Genomic DNA, 18,305 nt, shown 5'->3' on the forward strand with positions numbered 1-18,305 from the left:
CTTCTCGTTACACTTTCGGTTCTGCTCGTATATGAGCAGCTGTGCGCTTTATTGTGTACATTGAGAGAAAGGGGTGAGATCGGCGGTCGGGTGAAACGTAGTGGGGCCGGGGAACTTCTTCAGCGGCAAAGAGACATTCAATTCAACCGGCGTTTAACATTACCATCAAGCATCGGCGTCTTTTAAGAGGCGGTGCCACAAGGAATGGAAAGCTGATGCTATTATTGGCATGAATCCGTATATATATTTGACGCATAAATCACGTTCTTCTACTCGTATGACTATTGCTGCCTCCGCTGGTGCTACTACCGCTACTATTAGCGATCGTCGGAAAAGTGCTTGCCACCGCCGTGAAGGAGGTGCTACATCCATCGTCAACATCCGGTTGCTGTCGTTGGCGGATTCGCTGTAGTAAATTTTCCTTCCATTCTTCTTCCGGTACTCCTCGGGCCCACTCGGGGACGGCGGTGGTGGGTAGCTTTATACCGGCCATCACGTTCACTATCTGCGGAAGGATACATAGGGATAGAAACGTTAGTATTAAAAAATTGTACCCAAAACCAAAAAACCCACGGAACGGAGTGCAACTTGTAAGGAACCAAAAACGTGTCCCATGGAGGTTCGAGCCTTCTGATGACCATTCCTTAGGGAGCATGTTTGGCCTGGTGGTTGTGGCCTTCAGTACCGGAACTGGCAGGGTAATGTTTTTGCAGGTGGCAATAAATTCTTGTCCCGCAAGTCGCACATTCTTGCGGACAGTCGTGTACCGTTGGTTGATCGAAATGAATAATACAAATACCGTAGGCACCGTGAACACCACTAAAAGCACGTACGGCTATGAAAGGAAGTATTGAGATAATCAATAAGCTACTTCCTCAAGTCGTTCCTGTATACCCGGGATAGTAATACTCGAGTTGCCATTATAAGTGTAGGAAAAAGCCGTGATCCATATGATGTAATACATGAATTCCGGTTCCGATACGTGTTTCCGACAGCCGTGATGTGTTAGTCGTGGTACGTGTCCTTCGACAAGGTTCTACATGTGACCGAAAAAGTTGATCAAAAAGAGCGTGTCTATTTCATAACGCAGTACAATTAATCGATACATATTAAGCTTATGGGAAACCGATTTTGAAGCCGTTTTTAATTAACTTTGAACTGCAATTTTGTTTACCTCTGCTGCTTTTGAGGAATCGAGATCAATACTCAATTCATTTGGTCGTGGCGCATTCCATACGTCCACATTTAGAAATTCTGCATTTACAGTACTCCCTCCGTCGTGTCCAGGTGGTTCCCCTTCTCCCGCATCAGTGTCCATTTCCTCATCCATTACTGATGTCATTCGATTCGTTTGATTTTGTTCGTCCATGTTCAATGGTTGGTAACCGGCATAACCATTGGCATCGACGAGAGATTCGTTGTCACTTTCATCTTCGCTCAACGGTTCCAGGTGGACAGTGTTGTTTTCATCCATAGTAAAATTACTATCATCTTCCGGTTGGCCAGGCAAATCGGGTAGTCCCATGGTCTACAAGAAAAAGATCGGAAACAAAAACTAAGTCGCTATGGCGAAACGTGTAACGGGTTCGCTTAATCTAGTTGGCATTGCCGGCGGACTTTTGTTCATTCGCCTTATCATCGTTTCGCTGGTCAGAAGCAAGAAGCTTTTGGTGCTACAAAGCAATGCTCCCTCAAATATTATACGTTTTGCAGGAAGCTGGCGCAACTGGCAAGTATTAAACGAAATTATTTTCTTGCACATTTGATGAATATTTTCTTTTCCTTTCGTTGCAGTTTCCGTGGAAGAGATAATTACCAAGGTGCAGGAACTGGGCGAAGGAAAATTGGCAGCACAAGACGATTACACCCAATCATTGGCCGTCATGAAAGCACTGGATCAGGGCGTTCAATTCGGTTTCATTACGAGCGACCGAAGGCGTCAAACATTTAAGCTTAACGTCAATTATTTGCGATTCGAAAATTATCACTTCAACAATAAGTTACGGACGCTGAGTGAAGAGTTCTCACTGCACGGGATAACGCAGGTCTTTGAGAGTATGGAGCGCTACCTTCAATCGGACATAAGCGATGATAGCACGGAATATGACGATAGTGTTGCTTACGATTCGGACGACGAGCGCACACCCACGCCTAAAAAGAAAGCGACAATTAGCAAGGAGAGCAAATTTTCGAAATTACGCAAGAAAAGAATATTTGCGGCCGGTGCTACACCGAAAAAGCTTCCAAGGAAGGATTCGTAAATAAACAGTCTTGAAGTAAAGTAAATTTGCTTGTTTGTTGTATGGTGGTAGCATGGCTCTTTTTTACTTTTACAGCATAGCAACCTGCGGTTGTCAAGGAGAAGGAACGCGACAGGGCTTGCCGTTGCCATTAAACAGTCGACAGAGTGCAGGATTGCAACATGTCGTCGGATAGCAAGAAAAGTAAGTGAAATCGGTGTGGAAACAAAAACCAAACGGATTAAATATTAAATATTATCTACATAGTAATACAGGTCCAGCTATCTAACATCGAGCGCAACTATCGGACGTTGCAATCGCAGTACAATTGGAAACCGATGTCGGAAACGTTTGAAAAGTTTAGAGCGAAATTTCCCCTTCATTATGACGACAAGGCTGGCTTGATTCATCGCACCGAAAGACAGAACTACATAAAATCATCGCAACCTAAATTGGCGCAAGAGGTAAGAATACCTCTGAAACGATTTGTTTCGTGCGACGAAACACGCCCCATTGCGGAACCGGTGGAATCGTTTCGTTACGGACAACTTTGTAACAAAGCGGTGGATCGTCCTAGGGGACTCATTTACACCAATGCGAAAGGATATGCCAGATTGGTAGATCCTTATCTTACCACAACCATGAAGGATATTGTGCCGCACGTAAAACACCAACACGATACGGTCACTTTTTGGAATTGGACTGACCGGGAAGAACGCAAACGGATTCCCAATGCTTCGGATAGTCTTCAGCCGCGGATGGTTATCCCGGTGTTTAAACGGCAGCTTAACCACGGCTTTGTTAGCGAAATGCAGGCAAATTATGTGAAGCCGGTAGAGCTGGAGTTCCGGTTGGATCCTACTATCACACATCCTGTTGTACTTGATTCAACTGACCATGCGGAAACGGCAACGGAAAGTTCGATGTATGGCGGCACTAAAAACTGTGCCCTGATTATGAAACAGAGAAAATACGAGTAAATGAATTGGCGGATTACCTTGCTGAGGGGGTTTAGTGCAGCGAGAACAAATTGGTGTATTTTCTTCCAAATCGAAAGTAAACAACAACTTTGCACAAACAGCTGGCTATTGACGTTTCTTTGTGTGACTCGAATGACAGTTGAATTTAACCCTCAAATGACAAGGGTAAATTTTAATAGTTCTGGAGTGGAGTTGCATCTTTCGCTGTTTTTTTAAACTAAACTTTCAATTTTATTCCAAACTGTTCATGATAACAAAAACTGTACCTACTCGAAGCACCTAGCTTGTAGCGTTTTTTTGCACGTATTGCTAAAAGCGTTTTCGTCCAGATGAAGCTGGCGGTGCAAATCGTCCGGCACATCGACGTAGGTGCGGTCAAGGCCCATCGTGAAAATAAATTCGCGCAGCTTCTCAACGTTGACCGCATCATCAGCGCTCGACCATACAGTAAAGGTAATATCGTTTGTATCCTTCAAGCCGCAAAACAAACGAATCATGTTGGTCACGCTGTTTGCCACAATTCCTGCTCTGACAGGGAACGTGATGGGATTGCCAACCTTATCGATACCGTTCGCACGAATTGCACTGACCATGGCATCGACCTGTGCTTCCGTGTACAAACCCTCCACAAAATCCGCACCCCACCGTGTGGTCCATCCGATTGAAAGTGTAGCTTTTCCGAGACGTCTAGCTGCAGCAAAGAAACGAGTGGCATCCACTGGAATCGTAGCCGTATTATCAACTGGGCCGGGTAAAATGTCCGCGTTGATCCACGTGTCAAATGTGTTCATGTCGTAGCTATTCCGAATAATATTGATAGCCCCTTCGAATGCTCCAATGGATTTAAAATCCAGCTTGACGCCTTTCACTTTCGAACTGTCCTTGACGACCTCCCGGTTGTATTGGAGAATACGAGAAAGAAATGTTTCGAGCGAGATATCGGACTCGGTGGTTGGCGGATGGACCATAATCGGGATTTCATGTTCTTTGTTCACATCGTCCTTCAGGTAGCCGAGCGAAATGTCCGCTTCGATGAACTGAGTGTCACCTGCACTTGCGAGAGCATACGTTAGTCCATATCATGCATGTGCTGGTTGTAAAGATATCGAGACTCACTTGCCAGAACACGGGTTAGAAATTCGGCATCATTCACTGCATGGGCCCAAGTTATCTTTGTTAGATTGGCCTTAGCATCCGCTACCGAGCTGGTGGTGGACAACACTGCAAGTAGAACCGTTCGATTGGTAAATGTTATTCAAATGCATTGTTACAAATCTTACAAACATAGTGCTTGTATGAGGAAGGATCAAAAGCAGCTTACCCAAAACAGTACAGAGCAATAGGAATAGCATAGATAGCATAGTTACAATATTTCCTCAACCGTATTCACGTGAAGCGGGACGACGACAAGACACCAATAAATCTTCGTAGCGACTTGGGTTGGACTTAACCCATCGAGCGCCTCTTACCATCGCTAATCGAGTTATTCTTATCTACTTAATGTGGTTTTATTGCTGTCGGAAGCTGATAAAGCGAAGGGGATGATCGCGGGGTAGTTACTTACTTGTGGGAAATTAGAAACAGATTAGGTGTGTGAGTACGGATTATCTCACGGAACGAAGAGCCGGAAAGCGGGAATGGAAAAGTGAAGAAACATGTAAACAAACTGTTTGTTGTTATTTGTGGCGAATTGCCAAATGGTTGGTTTGACAGCTGTGACCCAGGTGACAAAGTGCTGACAGAACAAGGTGTATAGATGTTCTCAAGGTGAGTGGAGATAAATTTGAAAATATTTCTGGTCGGTAATGAAGAGTAGTTGAAATAAAGTCTAGAAAGGAAAAGTATGAGAAATAAAAGCAATTTTTATTTCGCGTGGTAACGTAAAAATCGTGGTTCCTTATTTCTTCTCGTTTTTACTTCTTGCATTTGGAAATAGTACACAATGGGTAAAAGGAGTAATAGGATGTATTGTGATGGCAATGAGCTTATATAAATTATCCATGTTTGTAACATTGATTGTTTGCTTTAGTATTAGTACATTCATATTTTATAATTCTATTGTTTCCGTATCCGTTAGCCTTAACAGGAGGAGTCCTAAAGCATTAAAAAATGATAAAGGAAAAAAAAACTCAGCGATTATTGCAAGCACGTTCAGAAGTTCGTGAGGATAGAAAAAAATGTTTAGTAGAGATTAATCCGAAGGTAAAGTAAACGTTGATTGCAATGCATTCGAGTGCAATCATCACCGCCGAAACGAGCGACAATCGATAAACTGGGCACGGTGCTACCGGACCCATCGCATCTCATCTGAATTGAATATTTCACACAGTAAAGTGGAATGGTTTTTAACTACCTTCTCCGTTTCCCATGGCAAATCGGGCCACATTAGAGAAAGTTTATAATTAGCCAGTTGGCGATGCTTGATGCTTAACCCAGGGCATAGGCCCGTAACATCGACAACCAATGGAACGATGCAATGATATGGCCGCGTTGCTCAAGTGTCCTAATTCAACGTGATCCTGGCCCGATCTGTCTGCCGTGTGACCTCGTGAAATGAAATGCATCTGCAATTCTATCAGTTTGATGAATAATAAATAATGCACCATTCGCGTCTCCGTTTTCCACCAACTCGCTACATATTGACCGCAATGCGCGCCTGGGTTTTTGGGGTATTATCGCAGGCAAAGTGGATGGACGGATACGCGTGATTGCATGTGTGTGTGTATGTTTGCTCTTCGATTCGCACTGTGATGGAGATTGACCCATGCCCGGAAGTTCGTTGGACTTGGGACAGGATGGGGACGATGGATGAGATGGGCCACGGCACGTCCTCTCGACACTTTGCTAGCTCACAAAGCCCTTGACAACTTGGTGACGGTTGTGGTGACACGCGGACTGGGCATTAGATATTCATTAGGCTGTGAAATAATGTAGCTTAGCGGTGGCATTTCCAGCGTATGATGGACGGATGTATGGGAATGTGGGATGAAATTTCACGTTTACTAACTGAAGGGCATCAGTCAGCCAGTCGGCTAGCCAGTCCGTCAGACTGCACGGTCGGGCATGCATTTTCGAGCTCGCAAATCAGATTTATGGCCATAATGAATGAGATTAATGGTTTGATTTGATATCGTGACTTCTACTTTCTTTTTTAATCAACGCATAGCCGTTCGGGTTGGGGGATTAGTTCCGCAAGCTTTACGCATTGCACGGTTGTGATTGTGGTACAAAAATTAATCCTCACGGTGGGTAGCTCCACAGTGAGCTTAACAATTGACCATTAGGGATAGATGGGTGGTTATTTTCACATTATTTCGCGCTTCATTTGCAGCTTGTTTTAAGCGACATAAAACTAGATATTCAGGCGAATTTGTTAGGAGTAGTTTGCTAGGTCACAACTTACATTCCTCCACCTAACATTTCCCATGTAACAGTTGTTCAGTTCAGTTATCCCAGCGGAGCATCTTGGCACTAGATTCAATTAAAGTCAGTACTTCCGATGTCCGGACCCGGAAAATCCGGAAAGACAAGAAATATATATATCACGCTAGGGATTGCAATCAACCTGCACATCAGACATGAATGATGAAAGTGCACTTTCTTGTATGCAATTATGTTGCTTATAGCGTGCATATTTAGTGTCGGCATCCGCCTGCTCGTCCTCTACCTCTACCTTGCCTGGTAGCAATTAGGTCCGTGCCGGTGTGCCGCAATTGCAACCGACAACGAAGCGTCCGAACGCCGCGCTGCCGGACAACACATGGGTTTGTCACACAAATTTGCTCGATTGAGGCCGTTTCCCCGTGAGGCGGTCGGTATTGTGATGTATTATCGCAATTAATGGTTGCATTTCATGTTGATGCATAAATGCAGCACTGTACTTATTAGTTAAGGCTTGTTCAAATGCAGGATATGGGAGTGATACGGCTTTTAGTGGATGAAGTCAGCATAATTGACTCGGTGAGATTAATTTTCAAGGACCAATCGTTGAACACAGTTTGCAAGTGAAGGTGAATTAGAAGTGGCATTACTTTGAAATAAGTTTAGCGTTCCTCATTTCGTTAGGCTTTTGGAGTCCTTTGAAGGCTCAATCAACTGAAGTTCAGCCACAGCATAACTTAAAATGGTGCTTCGATGGAGGCCACTACATCGAAGAGTTCTACGAACTGGTCGGTAATCTCACCGGCGTGCAGCGTATTAAACTCGCCAGGCTCCGGTCGGCTGGTCATATCATGAGAATGGCACCGGACGATCTGGCCTATTAAGTCTTTTTAAGAGTGAGCGGTATCGGGCAGACCAAAACCACAAAACGATGATAGCGCCGGATGAATAAGAAAGTAAGTCCTCTTACTCTATGGTCCAAGTTGCAAAACAATTAAGTCACCAGGTCCACAGAATTCATTCATCAGCTACTGGTGCACTTTACAAGACTGTCGAGCGGACATCATGTGTAGGCCATTTGCCAGAAGGTAGAAGATATTATATATGACTAATTAACTATGATAAATGGCCAAGAAGTCCTTAGCTTCAACCTATGCAACTTAAGGTCATGCCTTCCATTTTCTGGCTTGCTGGACTTACCACATAGTTGGATAGTCAGTTCTCTCTGCGTGGTAATGGTCCGGATGGGATTTGAACCCCGGTCCTGCTGTGTGAATACCGATGCCGTTGTTGCATTTACCACCGGCACCACTTTTATAACCAAATAAATTAACAGCATTGCTTTCAATAAAATCTGCTCGAACTGCTTATTAAACAGCTCATTAAAACATACGAAAGATCAGCCACGCTCGTACGGCCGCAACAAATCATACAGCTCTTATTAATTGTATGACAAATTACCTGCCTTTTATAGGCTTTCATCTATACACATACATCTTGTTCATTGGCCATCAGCTAGGGAAAGTCACATCCATCCCCCATATCCGACCGACCAACCAACTAAGCCAACAAATCATGATGCCCCATGATAATGATGTGCGTGCGTGGAACCTTCCCATCGCCATCCCACTGCCCAATAAACTCCTGTAACTCCAATTTATCATTCAACAAAAAAAAGAAAAGAAAATAGGGAAGAAAACTTCCAACTGTCCCACTTTCACACATATTTCGCCGAAGCTTTCGCCGAAGTATTCCGAAAGGCCAAACTTTGGCATCGACTTTGTGATGGCGTTTTCCCTTCGCTTTTTTGCCGTGCATCCCTGTGATTTATGCACTCAATCCATTGCCACATAATTTTCACCTGCCTCTAGTTATTTCTACATTTGTAAATGCTTATTAGGAAGTTTTTCAGAAGCCCTCGACTCGATCCCCTTACCTCTTTACTGTGTGCTTTGGTGGAGCAAACTTGCGCTAATGGAAGTCTCTCTCGATGTACCGAGATTAGAAACGGGGACGGTATGTGATGTCAGATGCGCGGCCCATACAAGACGATGTGAAGATCTATAGCGTTTTATTTAAGGAAGTTTATTTAACCTCCAGCAAGAGTTTCCATCTGAATGAATTCAGCTGGGAAATGGATGAAGGACGCGTTCTCATTATGCACATGAGAATGCTTTCGTACGCTAGGAGGGAAAAGTTTTAATTAATTCGAATTTATCTGTATGATTACGTCAAAAGTCTTTTTCGGAGTACAGTTTCGGTTCAGCATGTGTGTTCCTATTGCTCTAGCACTCTAGCCTTTCGTCGTTGCATCGTTCCGAGTGTGTCAGCACTTCTCCAGGCTTAGGAACAGATTAGTTTGTCAGCTCAGCAATTTCTGGTGCTTGTTAAGCTGTTCATACCGTAATGAAGGCATCATTCACGGTGGGAATAAAAATAGACGTTTGCCTCCTCGATCTTTATCTCATTAATAATAAATACATTTGCTAGTGTAGCAAAATTGTTATTAGCAATAAAGCAGCTGTGCTGGGCCTGGGCTATCTTGTGCCCGAAGTGTCGTAAAGATTGGGCCAAACTTTTTGTTTTCGCATAATGAAGCAATTTCAAACTCTTACACTAACAAGCGCAACTACTCGTCCACAACTTCTTCTATTCACCAAGGACTAACCCACTCGGCACTAACCTGCCTGATACAAACTGAGGCTCACAAGGCAAACAGCGTCGATTGTACAAAAAACTATCACGGAAAATCTATGCAAATTGTACCCAGGTAAAGTCATTGAGTATACAACACTTTCTTTGTGCTTAATCTGCTAAGGAATTCTGGAAGAAGTGAAAGGAACGCAAAGAACAAAAAAACAAAAATCTTATCAATACTTTCCACAACCACAACACGGAGTGGAAAAAGTGTTTGCGAGAAAAAGTGCAAAACCTCATCGGGAAGTTAGGCTTTATCATTTCCTGACCTTCAATGCGGTACGGGATGCAAATGAGATGAACACACACACACACACACACACACACACACTGGGTGGGTAAAAAGTTGGTCCACTCCTAATCGACGATATTACCGAAGTTCAAAGCTTTGAAAAAAAAGCCAACAGTAGAGCGATATGTAAAAGCGAGACGGAAAAATAAATACATACAACTTCTGGCTGGGAGAAAAGCTGGAAAAACCGTGAATCCTAGAAGTTGTCCATTCTTTTGGACAAGCGAAACCGAGAAGAGCCTGAAATGAAAGATTGAGAGATGAACGAACGAAAAAAGCCTTCGGGGTTGAACAAGTTTACAGCACGCTCCACGGTCTAAACGGGCCATTTAGGGGAAGAAGTAGGACAAACAATGCAAAGCTTTAACAAAAAAGAAAGAGAAAAAAGCTTCAAGTTGGATGTAGCAGTAGTAATGGCGAGCAGTAGTAGCAGGCTCAGCCTTTGCCAGCGTGTTCTTCGCCACCTTCTCGGTATGTTTTCGAATGTTGGAGAGCTTTCAAAAACTGAGCAAATCTTGTATGCAGAGCACTCCGGGTTTTACCGTCAGTAGGAAAATTAGTTTAATCATAAACGTGAATGGTTTATCAAGCAAAGTTTCTTTCGACTACTGCCCTCTCTGGCCCTGTCTTTTACGGGTCTGTTTTGCGCTTTGAAGTGTTTGAAACTGTTCTGTGTGTAGACGTCTTTTGCCCCCTGCTATCTCTCTCTCTTTCTCTCTCACTACAAGGATTCGTCGAAATGGATGGAATTGATATCCGGCACAGCGGTCAGGGATGATTGAAGATCCTTTTGGGGGCAATCGTGCAGAAAGCGAGGAACGCATTCACATGGATCGGGTTTGATGTTTGATTTGCTTTGCGAGACTGCCCTCGAACTCCTATTCCCAGGTCCTTCTGCTTGGGCAGGCCATCCGTGTCAATAGCACAACTTATGTAAGTATAACAATTGCGCCGAGGGTTTTCACCTTATTTTGTAATTCTCTTTGTTGTCTTGGTGCGCCTCGCAGGTTGGCCAAACGCTGTAGACGAACTTTCTGCGAACGGTTCTGCGAGCGTAGACGTTGTAATAGTCTCGAGAACTGAAGGGCCAGTGTCGCAATAAGACGGGGTTTTAGTCTGAGATGTTAAAGTCAGTGACAAAGTTGACACTGCTGGTGGTGGTCGTGGTGTGTCTGCTGATTGGGATTATTGTGTTACACGTTTTGTGTAAGTTCTTTCTCAAAATGTGGACCTGCGAAAATGCTGTTCTACCGACCAGACGGAGATGTAATAGCAGGAGCTTTATTAGATTTATATGATAATTAGTATTGCTGTAACCAATGAAAGTTTCTGTTCGTAATGATTAAACTTGACACATTCATGAGCTCACATTTAGTCGCTTAATTGTTATGAAACGCAGAAGGAGACTTTAGACTACTGAAATACCATCGTAAATGAAAAAAAAACTAGAAAATCTCTCTTCTTGTAGCTTTAAATTGAAGTTTTATGTAAAGCAGTGTTTTAAAAAGAGCCACTTCTTTCCTGCTGAATATCCCGGCGCGGGCCAACAGTGTGCTAGAATGTAAAACTTTAAATTGAATTAGGCTACGGAAGCATGCGGCCAGGTGACAAATTGTTATTCTGATTTTGCTGAGCAGCACACCACAAGCTTGGAAAAGCATGTCGATGGGTGACGTCGACGTCTTGGTGGTGATGATTATTGACACACAAAAACCATTCGGTACCAATCTCAGCATAGGTCTGCGAGAAAAAGCGACACCACACTCCCAAGCCGTATGACAAGGTGGAAGGTTATTTGAATATTTATTTACCCTACCCAGGACACCTTCCCTGGCTCTCTGGTCCGGCATTCCTCAATCTCGGATGAAAGATGCTTTTTTTCGGTGGCCACTCAACATTTGTTCCCATTCCTGTTCGTCGGATGGTGATCCGAGGTGGTGACGATGAGAATTCCGAGAAGAATTTGTAATAAAGAACTCAAATGGATTTCGATCTTCATCTTGCGCACCATTTACTCTTGCTACGCTAGTATTTACTCGAGCTTTCCACATCATCAACATTTGTTATTCGTTTCGTTGAACAGTGGCCATTGGTAGAACCGGACGACCCTTCGCCGGGTTTAAGGTAAAAGGATAACGAACTGGCAAATAGAAGGATATGAGAATCGAATCGAATCAGACGATGTACGTCGTCTCAGTGTGCTGTGTGTGTGTGTCTATTTGCCCGTAAGTCTCGCCAGGAAATGGGGTTAGCGTTGGACTCGGAGCTGGTAAATATTAAATCTCAGCAAGTTTATGTTGGATGAACGTTAAGACGTCCGGAAACCTCAAGGACGAACGCTGTCAGATGATTGTCTCGCGTAAAAGCAATTGATTCGATTTCTTGGAAACGATTTGCAGGTTTTGCTGGAAATTAATGACTGCATAACAATTGTTTCCGGCAGGCATTACGTTATTAAATGAGTTCTTTGTCTTTGAGGGTTGGTAAAAAACTCACCTTTAACATAATCCTAGCTATCCTAGTATTGGGAGGTACAGTATTTTTTACAGCCTGCCATTTCTGGCTTTCTGCGATTTGATTTTACCCGTAGCAAAGTTGTCAGCCCTACGTACGGGGAGGTCTGCTGGATGGGATTTGAACACCGGTCCTGCCGTGTTCAAGAAGACTGGCGTCTTTATCGCCTCGGCCACCGGACCGCCCAAAGTACAGTTTACTGGAATTTAAAAAAAGCAGAGCAAACATTCAGCTAAACAGTACCTATGAAGTCCTAGCAATGCAGCTTCTCGATAAAACGCTTTGTTGAACTTTGTTTTAAAGCCAGATGAAGTTGGTGCTGAAATTTGCGATTTTAGCACCAACTCCTTTGTGTCTGTTGCTGTGCTACTACATCAGAAGTTTGGGCTTCGTTTATTGTCTCGATGGTGCAGATCCTGGAGAGACTGCAAGTTGGGACAGACACAGTGCAACAGTGAACGAGATTTATGCGAAAAATGGAAATTAGACGACTGAACGAAATTCAAAACTATGTTTCAACAAGTAGGAAGGTTCGAAGTGGCTTCAGGATGCAGGTATGAATATTTTAGCACATCTAGTCTGTGTTTAAGATCTATCCCTTTTCCTTAACAAATTGATTCTCAACTGCCGTGAAGAATCGAGCAGGGTAGACAGAAGAATGCGAACGTCAATGAACAACATCACCACAACAAAAAGCGGACACCGCAGCTACTTCGGACCAAATATTATCCCTTACCCAATTAACGCAAGTGGCCTGGTGGGCTATCAAAGGCAGCAAAAGAACCCAAGTCCCCTCAGAGCTGCTCCTGCAGGTCATAATTTAATATCGTCCGGAATAAATCTACATTCAGTTTTTAATTTAGTTAGCAAAACAAATTATCACCTTGCCATCTGGAGGACCGTCCATCAGAGAAGATGGCTTGGGATGGGGATCCGAGGTTCTTGTCGAATTGCGTTGGGGAATTTCGGAGGACCGGCAGCATCCTCTTGTTTATCGCCAACTGACCCCGAACCAACCCTTAGGAAAGCTTTTTGCGGAAGCTTTTACAGAAAGAGTGTTTTTTTTTGCGAGTTTGTGGGGTAGTTCGCCTACCGGTCTATTTTGGTTTGGCTACCAATTTTTACCATCTGCCATTTACAGTCTCCCAGCAGCAGCAGCGCAACCCTTTAGGCCGGAACATTTTAATTAAAAATAACACCATAATTAAAACATTGCCATTTTTGTGCTCTGGTTCTGATGGCTTCCGAGAATGGTTTGACCATTTTTCGGCGCTGTTGTGCATTCTGTCCTTTTGGGAAGTTTTCTACTGTTACTGTGTCGTATGCGTACCGGGTCAGCTATCATCGACAATCGGCAAGGGAAATAAAACGTTCCGCATTCATCTTCTGCTCTCGCTTGGAGGACTTTTTGGGTCGCTCTAGAGAAGGAAGAACAGATTTCCCCCTGCTTGATGGCCCGTTGTAATTGGCCAGCAGCAGAACAGTTGTGACAATTCAGTGTATTCAACCTCTCGGGGGGCAGCTGTCGGTTGCAGAAAAATTCCCTTAAACCATTGAGCTCAACCGTTTGAGCATTCCATCCGTGGGTTTTCGGTAAGTTGTTGGGGTAAACTGTACTCAACCACTACCCCTGGGTACGTACCAGAGAACGTATCTTGGCAGGTTTTCCTTCGCTAAAAGCTCTCGCGAAGCCGGGGTGATGGATGATGGTACGCATAATAACAGCACGATAAACCGCCAACAGGTGTTGTGCCTAATTTAATTGTATTTAGACAGATAAAAGTAAGCTAGCTTAGCTCGTGTGAGAAAGAACCGGCTGAGTGCAAAAGTGAGCAGAAAATGAACCGAAAGGAAGGCGGATTTTCGCGGATTTTGATGTTACGGACATTTTACTTACACCAGAAGATACAGGCTTCAAAGGGATTATTATGTTCTTTCTTTCTTATGGGCCATATCTGGTTGTGATGTGGTAAGCAAATGAAGGAAATCTTGGAGCATACATTAACCTGTAATTATTAACCTACCTCGTTTAGTTAGTCTTCATCCGCACCGGAAAAATGTTTGTGATATAGACACAATACAATACAATACAATACACAAAAAGTAGGCCAAATTGTATTTTGAGGGCTGTTTGGCATAGTTTATTACTACATTGCTTAAATTTTATAGTTAAACTTACCTGAATTTAAGTAGATTGCGGAACTGCGGGTGTTGAGAAAGCTTAGTTCTAGATGAGCTCAAAAAGCTTCTAAGCGACTTACACTATGTAGTTTTACTTTCATTTTCAGCCACTGCACGTCATTTAAAACTATCTAAAACTTATTTGAACATCCATTTAAACAATTCCGGGAATAGTTTACCGGAACTGATCATTCAGCCCATTTCAATACGATCCGGTTTTAGTTAAAATCCGATTTCACCTTGCCTCATTTCGGTATCGAAATATCCGATTGTCGTCGACCAATAGGACCAATTGTCGCAACTGTCGACAGAGCGGGATTAACACGGATATGGCTAAACCTTTATGCTCCAAATCGTGATCCGATTGGGAACCGAATCCTATGCAGGCTCTAGTAGCAGGAGCAGCAGCAGCAGCAGATCAAAACCATTCAGAGAACCTGCATTGAAAAGTGAGCGTTCCTTTTATGTGGGTTCGCTTCATATGTCCCACTGCCCGTTGTTTTCTCCCTAAAAGGCAGGAAACTGTTCAGCTCCGTGTCAATTGAAATAGCACCCGTTTGCTGGATGATGGCAACGTGTAACGATGGGTCACGTTGTAGCTCCATACGAGCGATGTCACTCACGGGTGATGTCTACTATCGACGTGAAGCTTCATCAATCTATCCCACGGACGAGCATGATTCAAAACGATTCCGTGCTGATGATGGCGATAGTTGTGCTCTGAGCTACCGGGAAAAAATCGAGTACATGCTGCCAAGATCCTCTTACTTACCTGGTGACCTGGCAAAGCACCGTAGAACCGTGGATGGACACGATTTTTCATCGCGGATTTCTGACAGGTGGATCATGACGGTCCGTGTTTCATTTTTCGCATGCCTGAAAGAAGGAACAGAAAAGCAGCAGAAAAAAAAAATAGTGAAACAAGTTATCAACTTTAAATTGGAATATAAATGAGAATTTATGCTGAACTGGACATGCAAGATCAACTTAGTTTTGGCAACAACGTACAAGCCAAAAAAAGCTTTTAGAAATGGGATATAGTGTTTGATTTTGTTTTTGTTATGCTACGACCCGGCTCAGAACTGACACTATCTAGACCACGGGGACTATACTAACAAGCTCGCGGCAAACTCCCTGCTATGGTGGCTTGAGCTAATACCCATTCTAACATCTCCTATCCCGGACTCAGATATGAGCTTTTAAGCTCTTGTTTGGGAGCAGAAAAAACCGGAGTAGTATAAATTATGACGTCCAACTACACGAAACAACTGCACAGTGACATAACCTTAATTGGAAAAGTGTAAACCCGTAGCGGTGTGTTCCACGCGTAACTGGGGTTTTGCTCAAACTTAAACATAAAAGCAGAATTTAAATTCCAAGGATAACCTTTACCCGGCGTTTTTTCAGGCTTCTGGCATGTTTTGCTGAGTGGAAAAAAGATTAAAATTGTGTATCGGTAATGTAACAAGTGAAAGAATACGTTAATTACACATGCGCATTGTTCTTCCCAGTTCCCGGTGTGGTTATGTATTGCTCGGGCGAAACACCAATACGAATTGTTTCACTCATTCGTATGCAGTTTGCATGCTTAAATTTTCCGGCACCTACGTACTCCGTATTGCGGGTGCACGTGTTTGGTGCCTTTGGTGCCGAACGAAATGGTAAAATTCGTCTAATGAATGTGCGGAAAGTGTGTGTTCCGCGAATTTTAATAATGAAATTAGCGTAAAACACGTGCTAGGGAATACGCTTAAGTGACATTTTAAGGTCGTGTGACAATGCACGGTGGACGGGGAATATTGGTGAGTTGACTAGCAATCAGTCAGTTTGAGGTTGGAAATAGTTTAAAATCATAAAGGGTTTTTGAATTAGAGTGTTTTTTTTTTTGGCTGAGGTAAGAATACACCACACGAAAGCCACACATGGAACGTCAACTTCCCGCAGAACGATAAGCATCAGCGTGTCCTTAGCTGTCGTCAACGACAACGACTGTGAAAGCTCTATGGCACACAGTAGTTAGCTGTGTGAACTGTCAGATCAAAAGTGAAAGTTAGGTCGGGCCCTTCCGCAGCAATTTACAGGACGAGCCAATTCGGAGGGTTTTTCTCGTTCATATTGCAGATACCGATATAGTAGTTCTCCCCTTTTCATTCTCTCTCTCTCTCTGCGGGTGAATTTTTATTGTCAAATCCGGACGCTCCGTCGTTCGTTCGTCAGGACGATAGTTAGGTTTTTGTGCTGGGTTTGCTTTAGCTGGTGGCGTTCTGTGTACCAGGACTGCGGACGAAAGTAACCGGTCGCAATGCTGTAATAAGCTTCAGAAAGCTGCAGCACGAAGTTTAACCTTCGCCCATGATGAATATGCCTGTGGTAAGTGTTTGGCAGGATCCAGATTCTCCGTTCAAAAAGAGAAGGATATTCCGAGCCGCTGCCCTTTCGTTGCGAATGCCATGTAAGAAGTCATCAAAGGTCTGACAAACAAGACGGATGGAGTTGTTGGATGGGTACATAATATGGTCAGATAAATGGGAGAAATATACGGATCATTCGGGCATCGTTCGAGGATGGGCCGAGCAAAGCTCCCTATTTTCGTTGGCTAAGTCTGCAAAAGTTCTGGACGGATGTGCTTTCAAGGATTCCGTATCCTTTTGGTTCCCATTGTTATTTGTTAGAATTGCCTTAGTTTTGCTACTTTTATCGCGTCAATTAAGCTTTGGTACAACGTTCGCCTCGGTAAAATGAAGCGAGTGAAGGAACAAAAGAAAATAGCCCAGGGTTCTGTGTGGGGGGATATTATCTGATGTTGTTGCAAAACCCACGGGTTCCGTCGAATCTGATACAGGTTGTACTGTAAAATAAATAAACTAAAATTGGTGCTTTGGATGCTTATTTGTACCGCATTAATTGGACATGCATTCTAACGAAATCAAGCAGTAGTCGTGTTGTGTCCACAAAAAAGAAAGCTAGAGCGCCAAGGGCGTTCCAGCAGGAAATTAGGTTAGAATTCAACTTCAATTTGTCGGTCCTTTTGCTGCTCGAAACTCCCGCAGCAATCTGTCCCGCGTTTGTTCTTGTCTTCTATTATTGCAGACTTCCCACGGGATGGAATGGTCGAGTGAATAAAACCGGGGCACAGGAAGATAACGAAAGCGTGCTATTGTGCGAAGAGGAATCGGTTTGACGGTTGACTGTGTTAAGAAGAAGTTGCGACGGATGATGAATAAATTTTCATTACTTTCGTTGACGTTTTGTGCTTGACGGTTCCTAAACCGTTTTCGAAGAGCACAAGTCGAAGCGCTTTTCCAGGTTCCACAACCAGCAGAGCAGGAAGTGAGTGCTTAGAGAGCTATTAAATTGTTAAGTTTCTGCGGTTATTGAAGGTTGTTGGTGTGGTGTGGTATGTGGGTCGTCGTCTCGTTTCACGAGAAGTGTGATTAGATGGGCAAATAGTGGAAAACTGCATTAAAACATGCTTTGTGTTACTTGTTGCGGGTGATCGAATTGAATTAATTAGTGATGCAAATTAAACGGGCGTAGAATCGTTCTAATTGTATCTGCCTGGTAGCAATTAACTAATTAGCGAGCGATAGATAATAATAGAGGAGCTTTTAGGAATAATTTAATTTGAAGATCAAGGCTGGCATATAATTGTTATTTTTTTCTTGATCATTTCTGAGCTTCTGTCTAAAAGCAAGAGTATGGTGATAATTTGAAAGAATAAGAGAAGTACAGGCGACGATCATCACTATGATACGTTAATGGGATATGCGTAGATATGCGTTCCCGAGAGGAGTCTACAGGGCTCTTCAAGAGTCATAGCGATAGGGCGATTGAAAACCAAAAATCTAATCCCATCCATACCTTTCAAGAGGCGTTGGTAAGAACAAACAGTATCAGACGTGAATCGAAAGCATCACAGTGCGAAGAATCCTGATTAGAAAATAGTACCCAACAGCTAGGGTAAGGACTACCACTGTGTTTAGGGCGAACGCATGGTGGACACAGAGCGAAAGGACACAC

At 43.5% G+C, this 18,305-nt stretch overlaps 4 protein-coding genes across 13 annotated transcripts in view; 1 reads left to right on the forward strand and 3 right to left on the reverse strand.

The window, feature by feature from the left end:
• Positions 1-13: 13 nt before the first annotated feature.
• On the reverse strand, positions 14-3,369 carry LOC118514137 (male-enhanced antigen 1). 9 transcript variants are annotated; one of them, XM_036060733.1, is made up of 5 exons: positions 3,238-3,332; positions 2,948-3,183; positions 1,175-1,528; positions 574-835; positions 14-505 (listed from the first exon to the last, which is right to left on the reverse strand). In XM_036060733.1, the coding sequence occupies exons 2-5, from the start codon at positions 3,110-3,112 to the stop codon at positions 375-377; spliced, it is 912 nt and encodes a 303-aa protein (XP_035916626.1). In that variant the 5' UTR covers positions 3,113-3,183; positions 3,238-3,332; the 3' UTR covers positions 14-374. The 9 variants fall into 9 exon arrangements, with proteins under 9 accessions (XP_035916626.1, XP_035916632.1, XP_035916630.1 ...); XM_036060739.1 differs by lacking the exon at positions 2,948-3,183 and adding an exon at positions 2,124-2,151 and having other exon boundaries at positions 3,238-3,331; XM_036060737.1 differs by lacking the exon at positions 2,948-3,183 and adding an exon at positions 2,070-2,151 and having other exon boundaries at positions 3,238-3,331.
• LOC118514138 lies at positions 1,535-2,286 on the forward strand. The gene is made up of 2 exons (XM_036060743.1): positions 1,535-1,729; positions 1,795-2,286. Exons 1-2 carry the CDS (start codon positions 1,684-1,686, stop codon positions 2,259-2,261), a joined length of 513 nt encoding a protein of 170 aa, XP_035916636.1. The 5' UTR covers positions 1,535-1,683; the 3' UTR covers positions 2,262-2,286.
• Positions 3,370-3,417: 48 nt separating the features above from the next.
• LOC118514135 (protein FAM151B) lies at positions 3,418-4,932 on the reverse strand. Of its 2 annotated transcripts, none has more exons than XM_036060732.1 (3): positions 4,785-4,932; positions 4,337-4,441; positions 3,418-4,268 (listed from the first exon to the last, which is right to left on the reverse strand). In XM_036060732.1, coding segments are annotated over exons 1-3 (888 nt in total). In that variant the 5' UTR covers positions 4,786-4,932; the 3' UTR covers positions 3,418-3,486. The 2 variants fall into 2 exon arrangements, with proteins under 2 accessions (XP_035916625.1, XP_035916624.1); XM_036060731.1 differs by lacking the exon at positions 4,785-4,932 and adding an exon at positions 4,542-4,770.
• A 9,300-nt stretch (positions 4,933-14,232) lies between these two features.
• LOC118514144 overlaps positions 14,233-18,305 on the reverse strand; it is a 182,098-nt gene continuing 178,025 nt past the window's right edge. The window contains exon 8 of the mRNA XM_036060755.1: positions 14,233-15,161. Coding sequence (XP_035916648.1) covers positions 15,050-15,161 — 112 coding nt within the window. The 3' untranslated portion in view covers positions 14,233-15,049. The remainder of the gene's footprint in view (positions 15,162-18,305) is intronic.

This window comes from Anopheles stephensi, chromosome 3 (genome assembly GCF_013141755.1).
Source record: "Anopheles stephensi strain Indian chromosome 3, UCI_ANSTEP_V1.0, whole genome shotgun sequence".
In the NCBI taxonomy this organism is placed as follows: Eukaryota; Metazoa; Arthropoda; class Insecta; order Diptera; family Culicidae; genus Anopheles; species Anopheles stephensi.